Raw genomic sequence first — 9523 nt, 5'->3', positions numbered from 1 at the left:
TAATTTTTTCAATCACATCCAATCCATATATAATGGGAATAACTGAACAAAGTCTGACATGAAAAGACTAAAATGGATAGCTTAGAGCATCTCCAACAATTTTGTAAAAAAGCTCCCCAAAGATAGATGTGAGAAATTGTTAAATGATAATAGAGAGCAAAAAAATCTGTGTTATATCGAGTAGTTCTCTATTTTTATTTGTCAAATATTTTAAATTATACCAGCTGAAAACTTCTCTCACGTTCTAGAAAGTTTTATGTTCTTATCATCAAACATGATATTGTTCTTGCAATGTTGCCGAAACCTGTGTTCAGAAAAATCTGCGTACAAAACAGACACATATATCTACAATTCATTAATTCTTTTCCACATAATAGCCTAAAGTTTATTAATAAAAAATAAAAGTGAATTAAAACATAAGGCAGAGACCACGAATTTCACATAAAAAATGCTTTGCAGAGTCCGTTTCGGCTTGCCAAATGTGGGGACAAGAAAGGATAAACTAGCAATTTCTTAAATTTAGTAACATCATTTATGATACTATTGGAGACATCTTTTTCTAATAACTTTTTAAACTGAGATTTAGGAACTTTTTACATAATCGTTGGAGTTGCTTAAAGTTAAGCAAAGTAATATTGCAAATAAAGTTCGAGGGCCATCTGACACCTTTTATACCTTTTAAAATTCTGGACCTATAGTATAGTTTTTATGCATGGTAGATTAGTTGGGTTCTTTGTCGCAGTTGTTAAGACGATCTCCAACAACTATTCTATTTCTATTTCAAACATTACTCTGCAAACAATATAATTTATAATATAAATTCTTTTATTTTACAGGATATACTGTGGACAACCTACTTCTCCTCACAGCCCGTGTGTGAATCATGGTTGCCCCTTTTCACTCGAGGAAAAGCTTATTGTTATACAACTTGATCCTTTATGAAGCCACTCACAAGTCACAAAGTCATTTAGCCAAACATCTCAATACGTGAGTGTTACTAATTTTATGAGTTTAGCCCATATAAATGTTTAAATAATTTAAAAACATATATTAAATAAGGTGTGTGTTATGATTTATTACCATAAAATATGTTATGATTTATTATCGTTTTAAAAACATACCGGTTCTCTAATAAAGAAATTTTCCGCGGAGAATCCGGGATGGAGTCCCTGCCATCCCTACTAGTGACTAGTGAGCCATTCCAGGAAAGTACATGGGGGAGTGAAACCGTCTCTCCCTCGAAACCCGCTCTGGGACGGAGTGACTTTTCCTTAGCAAACTAAGGGGGTGTTTGGGAACAAAGTTTTTCTGCAGTTTTGGAAGAATACTGCAGTATTCTCAAATACTGCAGTATTATATACATAATGGTGTTTGGCAAGCTGGGTAAAATCTCTGTTTTCAAAACTGAAGTATTGCAAATACTATAGTTGTTTTAAGGCATTCTAAACTTAGCTCTGGACGTCAGTTTTCAAAACTGCGGTATTATAAACTACGGTATTGTCATAACTAAAGTATAGTATAGTATTTCAAAAACTGTAGTTTTCAAAAACTTTGTTCCCAAACAGGGCCTAAATATACATCACTGCACAATGTAGAGGAAGCGCCATTTCACACCCTCACCTCACCCTCACTAATCGTTCTTGAGACTTGAGAGAAGAGGCGCTGCATCTGGCATGGCTATCTATAGATGGCTAAAAAGCACGAGGCCCGTGAGCCCGGCACGAAGCCCGCTTTTTGGGCCTGGTCCGAGCCCGGCACGGTAGAATAAGCGGACGGGCTTGGACAGGAAACTAGGCACGGCGGGCTAGCCCGGCACGGCCCGTTTACCTCTAAGCCCGTTAAGCCCGTTTTTTTACACTAAAACGTGCTTACCGGCCCGTTTAGCCCGCTTTTTGGCCCGTTTTTCTATGCTAAACGGGCCGGCCCGGCCCGTTTAGGCCCGCTGCGGGCCGGGCTTGGACAGAAAATTAAGCCCGCTGGCTCAGCAGGCCCGGCCCGGTTTTGGCCGGGCTTCACCGGGCCCGGGCCGGGCCGGGCCGGGCCGGCCCGTTTGGCCATCTCTATGGCTATCACAGCACGGAAGTTCCTGCATGGCGGCGCAGCTGGCACCATCGCGCAAGGCGTCGCCGACGTGGGCGGCATCAGCTTCGGCCTGTGGGAGATGGTGACCGGCTTCTTCGCCGACATCCTCGCCGGCCTCTTCGCGGTTCTTGCTGGCGCGGCCCAGCTGCTCGTCCTGCCACTGGAGGTGCTCTGGCAGTCGCTGGTCACCGTCGTCACCGGCGCCGCTGGCGCCATCGCCTCCGGCCTCAACGGCCTGTGGCAGCACGTCACAGGCTTCTTCGCCCATATCGTCGCGGGCATCGCCGACGCGGCCCACCTGTTGGTCCTGCCGCTAGAGACGCTCTGGCAGTGGCTCGCCACCAGCATGGCCGATGCCGTGGGCGCCATCATCTCCGCCCTCGACGGCCCGTGGCAGCTCGTCGCGGGCTTCCTCCCCGGAGCCTGGGCCACCCTGGTGAACGCAGCACACGAGATCCCCCGTAAGCTAGCGGAGCTCTGCCGGTGGATCCAGGCCGCTGCCCCCGTCTTGCTCCCGTACGTGCTGGGCATAGCTGCGGTCGTCCTCGTCGCGGCGCTCGTCTGGTTTTTCTGCTGTCCTGCTACGGTCCTCCTCGCCGCCAGCGTCGGGGTCGGCCAGGTACTCGTGATCGCCGCCTTCCACCTCGGGCACGGGCTGTTCTACGTTTGCTCTGCCGTTTTCTCGGCGTTCGCCTCCCTCCTGCCGTCCTGCATGCAGTGCCTGAACTGCGCCGCTGGGGTCACCATGAACGCCCCGGGCGCGTCCGGCATGCTGATATCGCGCCCTGCCTTCGAGGCAGCGCCGGCGCTCTTCTTCGCGCTGATGCGAGCCGCTCCACCCATCGTGGCCGCCACCGTCTTCTGCACGGAAACGGTGGCCTCGGTCATCGCTTCTCCGGTCGCCGCTCTTTTTGGCGTCCGGCGGTGAACTGGTCAAGCATGGCACGAGCAGAAGTGAGGGAAGTAGATCCTACATTCCTACGAGACGCTAGTCTCATAGTCTCATGCATGAGTATGCATGACTGTATGAGCATGTCTGCATGATGTAAAGCTCCTACGTTTAGTTGACTAATAGAACTCGAGGAGTATTCTACGGTTCTACCATCACCTCTTGCATTATTTGTTGTTGCGCTAATTTAACGCATGGTTTGTTTGTCATTCGGGAGAGCTTGTGCCTGATCAGTGGTCTTGAGCGGTTGAACCAGTGAAGTACCCCCCCCCCCCCCCAAAAAAAAAAAACTGAAAATCCAACGTCCAACAATCTACACTATCTTAGGGGCGGTTAGATTTAGTTGTGGCTAATAAAAATTATTGTGAGTTGTAAAAGGTCGTTGTGACTTGTGAAAAACTGGAAATTTAATTAAAACAAATGTAAAATATAGGCTTTATCTTATTCCTCTTAAAACAACTATTTTGTTATTTTATCCATTTCAACGCAGAAAAACATAAGCACAAAAAAAATGCACCAAGCAATTACAAACGATTTTACAAGCAGTAGATTCTTTGTTTGGGCTTTTGTTTTTTATAAAATAAAATCGGTCCAAAAGTGCAACTAAACGGCCCCTTAATTAGCCGGTGATTGCGTTGCGTCGTTTCGTACATATATACTCCTTATTAAGTAGTAATTCTCGGTTGCCATTGTCACCCTCACCCCTCACGCAAGTGGTTGTCTCCGGTCGAGCCACAAACACACAGACACCATGGCCTTCCCAGGGACTCCGGCGAGGAAGATCGTACCAGGCGGCTTCACCGCAGCACGAACCGCCGTGGCCAGCGGCGGCGCTCTTAGCTTCGATCTGGACGGCGCCGACGACTTTTTCTGGGGCCTGTGGCAGCTCGTCAAGGCGAAGGCCGCCGAGGCAGCGGCCTACCTCGCCGCCCTCTTCGCGGCGCTGGCGGAGAAGGCGGACGAGATCTTCCCGCCGGAGACCCGCTCGGAGACGCTCCGGCAGTGGATGCGCGTCGCCGTCTCCGTGGTGATCCCGGCCCTAGTGGTCGCCCTCGTGCTTTGCTGCTGCTGCTGCGCCTGCCGCAGGGCGCGCGGCGGCCGCCGCGCGCGCTTTATGGCTGCGCCGGGCCGCGGCGGCGCGCGCATGCCGCGGGGCGCGTTCGAGAACAACCCCCGGCTTTACTTCCGCGACCTCCGCGCCGGGAAGCCCCTCTTGTACTAGCTATGCTACGTGCATTCGTGGATACGCCTGGGCACGTACCTACAGGTGTACGAGTACGTACGAGGTTGAGAGAGAGTGTGGTAACGAAATAATTAGTATTTTACCTTATTTTAGTTGTGACTGTGTCTATGGATTATGGGTCAATCTAAATACGGATCTGATGGCAATTTTACGAACACTTTTCGTGGTAATGGTAAATAACTAAATATAAGAATCTTGGCTGCTGTAACACACTGTCGTGCAGTAGTCCTGGAGTATTGTATTGTGCGTGTATTTGGTGGATTCCCCAAGCGCGGGTTAGTACGGTGACGGCCTTGTTTAGGAGAAGGGAATTATGTTGCTCTGCATCTGCTGTAATATATTCTCTATGTATATGCACTTTGTTTAAATATATTTCTTAATTAATATATCTAGTTAAAAAAAATTGATTTAACATTTGTGTTCCTGATATTTTATAAATAAATCGTACAATTCCATTGTAATAATTTTTTTATTTAAAATACCCTTATTGCTTATTAATATAGGGAACTTGGACAAACAATAAAAGGAATCTGTACTATAGAAAAAAAAACTATCTTTTTAAAGTAGCTGTATAAAAGCCGAACCTTTAGTTTAGTTTCAGTTTTAAAAGGCTGGATCAAAGGCACTTTAAGTTGTTCGGTCACTTGTGTCTGTCGACATGGATTTCGACTGTGTCCAACAAATCATATACATATGCAATAGCCGAAGGTAAGATAGAGAATAGATCGACTTGCCGGTGCCATCAAGACGGGCCAATCAGGGCGAGTTGCTTCGGCGTCCTCGCGGCCGGCCCCACCCACCCACCGGCTCGGCAACATCGTCCCGTGAAAGAAGATGCTGTCACCTTCTTCCCGCATTTTTTCCCCTTTTCGTAGCCGTGGGAGATATGATTCGAATTCGAATTTAATTTGTATTACACCATAGAGTATAATTGGTATAAAAATAGATGATCCATTTTACTTTTTCCGTGTTTTTTCTTCTACCAAGATTTTTGTACAAGTTTGTGCAAAATTCAATCAAAAGGGAATTTTGCGAATCGGGTCTGCCTCCTGGGGTACCCTGGCTATGCTATGCCCTATCGCCTATGCGCGCGGAGGTGTAGTGCAGCCTCTTGGATTTCCCAGGCCGATTCCTTTTCTTCCTGGAGCTAGCAGCGGGGGAGACGGCCCGCAGCAATTAAGGGCGTGTTTGTGACGTGTATCCAGCCGGCTCGGCCCGCTCGTGTGAACCAGGCTAACTTCAGCCGGTCTCAACTAGTACAACGTATCTTGTTTGTGCACTTGTACCAAATAAACCTGGCCCAAGTGAGCCGATGTTTGCCACACATAGATGAAGCCAGTTTTGTTTCTTGGGAGCAGCCACGAGCGGCTGGTTTGCACCACGAGCAGCCGAGCTCCAGAAAAACGGAGTCTGCCTTCGTTTCCTGGGAGCCAGGCTGAAGAGCCACCTTTGCACGCGCAGAGCCGAGCTCGGAAGCGAGTCAGGCCGCACAAACACGTGGATTGCATCCCGCCAGCACAGCCGGGCCGCCGGGCCAACGTCGCAAACGTGCCCTAAATTCCTGGGACGCGTGCAACGGCCCACCACTTATTGAAGCCTTGAAGGCCATGCCATGCATGCCAGCCTCCACCTCCTCCTCTTGGAGTTCCCTCTCCCCTGCAGGCTGGCCGGCCGCGTTTCCGTTTCGTCTTCTGGTTCCTGGAGCGGCGAAGACAACGCATACATCGCGCTGCCAGACCTGTTCACCTCCGGTTCCTTTATCTCGTCGCTCACAGGGGGGCGGGTGTACTCCCAAGGTCGATTGCCTCTTCGCGTTTCGTCTTCTGGGAGCGGCGGAGACGGGCAGCAATTAATGCAACTATATGCAAGCAGCAGCAGCAGCCGCCGCCTGGGCTACTACAAATAGTACGTAGTGCATCATCTCTCTCTCACACACACACCACGAGCTCGCATCACCACTCTTCCTCTCCAGGCAAAGGCAACAGCTGCTGCGCCAAGACCAAGATGCTGTGGGGAGTATTGTTCCAATTCATGTGGGCTGTCGTCTCCCTTGTCGTGACGGCCTTGGTGGCCTGCTGGGCGAAGTGAATCCTGATGGCCGGCGGCGTCGACAGAGCTAGAAATAAATAAAAAGGCATAGCGAACGCCTGTGGTCATGGTGACGGCCTCGCATCGAGATCTTGCTGTTTCGTCGTCGTTGCTGTTTCCCTGATAGTACTATATATGTATTGATTGCGTCTCGATCCTCCTCTATCTTGTTCCTGTGCTTAATTAGTTGCTAAGAACGTCGTCCGGCCCATGAACTCGGCGAGAGCCGCCGGAGTCACGCCGCAGGTCCTCGTACGTACCTGTGTCCGGGGTCGTCGCCGTAGCACGCCATTTGTTCGGTGAAAGACTAAAATATTCGCAACATCAAAAGCTGATAGCATCTAACAACAGTCGGGGTCCATGCGAGAAAGCCACCGGCGCGGACGTGCATCACCTGTCCAGATGCCAGGTAGCATTGCGGGCTTGCGGCCCCCAGCCGCGCCGGTCGCCGTTGACGTATCCGCCGCCGCCCACAATCTAGATTCCTATCTCGACGTTGACCTCTTTTTACCCCGGGGTGGTGTCGCCGGTGGCGGACGCGCGCGGGTCACGTCACGTCCTGTCCAGCCTGGCCACCTCTCGCCGTCGGTACTCCTGTGCTCCGATCCCGCTGCGCTGCATGCACTCGGCTCTCCGACCGCTCTCTGATGTCCGGCCGGTCAGCGTCCCCACTTCGGCCTGACGCGCTACGCTCCCGGCTCACAGTTTGCTTTGGCATGGACATTGGAGAGCTCGAGTCGCTGTGGACGCCGGGGACGACATGCATGATTGCTTCCGGCCACCGCCGCTACGAGCCCAAGGCGGTGGTGCGCGTGAGCAGTTGACAGGCGCGCGCCCCATGCATCGTCGACAGGTCACGAGCGGAGTTTCTAAAACTAGAAAACATTTTTTTGATAATAAACGAACCATGGTTTTAGAAACTAGTACAAGATTTGTAATATCTAGTACCTTTTGAAAACCAAAGTATTCTAAACGAACCTCCACAGACCAAGTGAAGCTCATCGGAGGAAACAAATGAAACAAATCCCCAAACACTAGTCCTAATTGCTTGCTAAAAGAGAAGGTTGTTGGGCCCAGCAGCACAGATTGGTCCCCAGATATTTGTGTTTTTTTATGCTTCATTGTTAAGTGTCCACGTGTCAAGGTTTCTGATGCGCTGAGAATATATACTGCAAATTAGGGAGCATATATATGTGATGATAGATGCGGAAGTATGGCATATTATTATATATGTGATTCTGTTCCAGTGTTTCTGCCACCGGATCTACTTCTGCATTGTTCTTCAGCTGGGGCATCGCGTTGTGCTACTGTGACGATTCCATCCATGATTCCGAGGGTTTCAGCTGGGCCGGGAAAACCAGTAGTTCCAAATTGCCATGCACGAAAGCTAGTACGTTCGAAAGGTTCATGACGATAGAGGCTGTCTCTTGAATTTGATGTAACGCTTCCTGATGAAAAACTGTCATCCGCACACGCATGCGCGCGCCTCCCCTCCCCAAACCCATATTGTGCTTATTAAAGCGTAATTGCCAAAGAAAAACAAAACAAACACTAAACTATATCCTGCAGCTAACAGGTCAGTCCAAATCCACTTTCAATTTAAAATGGAGAGGTATCATTGTTTTTTTAATGATTAATAGTGTCGTCGACACTTGTCGTCATGTGACGTGGCATCTTAAAATTTAAAATTATCTCGGCACAACTAATAATAAGTTGTTCAGGTTTGTTTATACAAATATGCTGCCATGGACAACCTGATATTTGTCATGCTTAGCGAACCTAGTATATTATGACTAACACATTTTTTCTATTTTATTATTCTTATTGCCGTCCTGGTCGTGTCTATATATATATATACGAGCTGAGAGGATCGGTTTTGATTCTATTTAAAATCACTAGAACACTTTCAAACAATTTAAGGCAATATTGACTCTAGTTAGAAAATTTGACATGTGTACGAGAATCTGAACCCCTATTTGTATCAAGGCTACTGGCAATGTCGCCATAGCTCAGTTTAGCAGCAGGTACGAATCATGGGATTACCAAGAGGTTAAGGAACGTATATTGGTTCACTGGCTCCATTCAGCACAACATTACTTACCACAAAAAGAAAAGGAAAAAAACGAAGGTCAACTTGGCCAGTAGGCCGGCGCTATTTGCCGACAACAAGCAAGAAGCCGGCGCCGGCGGGCCCCTTCACTCTTGAGCCATGCAAAAAGCATGGACGGCCGGCGACGGTCACAACCCGTCGTGCCTGCGGAGCCCTGACGGCGATGACGACGAGCCGTCGCAGTGGCCATACGCGCCACCTTTCCCGCCCATGGACATCTGGTGGTGCGGCGGCTGCTGCGAGTACCCCGACGACGCGGCCGGCGGGTACATGGGCTGTCCCATCATCATGATCATGCCGCTGCCTCCGCCGGCGCCGTACATGCCGTAGCCGACGGGCACTCCCGCGCCATTGTGCGTTGACGACGGCGGCGGCGGCGGCTGCGAGCCCGCGGCCGCCTTGTCGCCCTCGAGCTCGCGGAACTTGTGGAGGTAGAGCTTGAGCGGCTCGACGTAGTCCTCGAAGCCGAGCGTGGTCATGGCCCAGAGGAGGTCGTCGCCGTTGATGGTCTTGCGCTTCTCGCGCTGGCACTTGTCGGAGGCCTCACCGGTGATGAAGGAGATGAACTCGGACACGCACTCCTGCACCGTCTCCTTGCCGTCCTTGGATATCTTGGCGTTGGCCGGGAGCGCCTTCTTCATGATCCGGCTCACGTTCGCGATCGGCAGGAACCGGTCCTGCTCCCGCGGCGACGAGAAGTCCGCGTTGCTCGGCCCGCCGGACTCGTCGTTGTCGGAGTCCGGCATCGCGGCCGATTGAGCCACCAAACAGTGTCCGATCCGGTCAAGTCAAACAACTCCGAGGAGGCTGACCAAAACGATCCAAACACACTGCCTCTCCGAAGGAATAACTTCACGAGCAGCAGCGGCGGGAGCGCAGCAGACGCAGAGAACCAGCAGGACAGCTCTGGCTGGGACTGGGAGGATAGGAGGTAGAGGAGAGAGAGCGGGATAGCAGCGGCGGCGGAGAGCGAGCTGGAAGCTGGGCCTGGGAGGGACCGAGGGAGAGCGGGGCAGGAGAGCGGAGTCCGAGTGGAGAATGGGGGCACCGG

General features: G+C 50.6%; 4 protein-coding genes across 4 annotated transcripts; 3 read left to right on the top strand and 1 right to left on the bottom strand.

The window, feature by feature from the left end:
* Positions 1-2052: 2052 nt before the first annotated feature.
* Positions 2053-3069, top strand: LOC100303909 (EAC1). Its single transcript, NM_001165491.2, has one exon. The coding sequence runs from the start codon at positions 2063-2065 to the stop codon at positions 3008-3010; it is 948 nt and encodes a 315-aa protein (NP_001158963.2). The 5' UTR covers positions 2053-2062; the 3' UTR covers positions 3011-3069.
* A 414-nt stretch (positions 3070-3483) lies between these two features.
* LOC100277291 (EAC3) lies at positions 3484-4660 on the top strand. Its single transcript, XM_008672333.4, has one exon. It carries the CDS (start codon positions 3783-3785, stop codon positions 4251-4253), a length of 471 nt encoding a protein of 156 aa, XP_008670555.1. The 5' UTR covers positions 3484-3782; the 3' UTR covers positions 4254-4660.
* Positions 4661-5907: 1247 nt separating this feature from the next.
* LOC542110 (transparent leaf area peptide) lies at positions 5908-6512 on the top strand. The gene is made up of 2 exons (NM_001351997.1): positions 5908-6179; positions 6247-6512. Exons 1-2 carry the CDS (start codon positions 6137-6139, stop codon positions 6360-6362), a joined length of 159 nt encoding a protein of 52 aa, NP_001338926.1. The 5' UTR covers positions 5908-6136; the 3' UTR covers positions 6363-6512.
* A 1886-nt stretch (positions 6513-8398) lies between these two features.
* Positions 8399-9523, bottom strand: LOC103647828 (nuclear transcription factor Y subunit B-10). The gene has a single exon (XM_008672332.3). It carries the CDS (start codon positions 9216-9218, stop codon positions 8601-8603), a length of 618 nt encoding a protein of 205 aa, XP_008670554.1. The 5' UTR covers positions 9219-9523; the 3' UTR covers positions 8399-8600.

The sequence above is a fragment of the Zea mays genome, chromosome 2 (assembly GCF_902167145.1).
Source record: "Zea mays cultivar B73 chromosome 2, Zm-B73-REFERENCE-NAM-5.0, whole genome shotgun sequence".
NCBI lineage: Eukaryota > Viridiplantae > Streptophyta > Magnoliopsida > Poales > Poaceae > Zea > Zea mays.
This window is presented reverse-complemented; position numbering and strand designations above follow the sequence as displayed.

Coding starts and splice junctions, on each gene's coding strand:
- LOC100277291 (XM_008672333.4), top strand. CDS start 3,783: ATGGCCTTCCCAGGGACTCCGGCGAGGAAGATCGTACCAGGCGGCTTC.
- LOC100303909 (NM_001165491.2), top strand. CDS start 2,063: ATGGCTATCACAGCACGGAAGTTCCTGCATGGCGGCGCAGCTGGCACC.
- LOC103647828 (XM_008672332.3), bottom strand. CDS start 9,218: ATGCCGGACTCCGACAACGACGAGTCCGGCGGGCCGAGCAACGCGGAC.
- LOC542110 (NM_001351997.1), top strand. CDS start 6,137: ATGCAAGCAGCAGCAGCAGCCGCCGCCTGGGCTACTACAAATA. Junction 6,180..6,246: donor CGCCTGGGCTACTACAAATA/GTACGTAGTGCA, acceptor CTTCCTCTCCAG/GCAAAGGCAACAGCTGCTGC.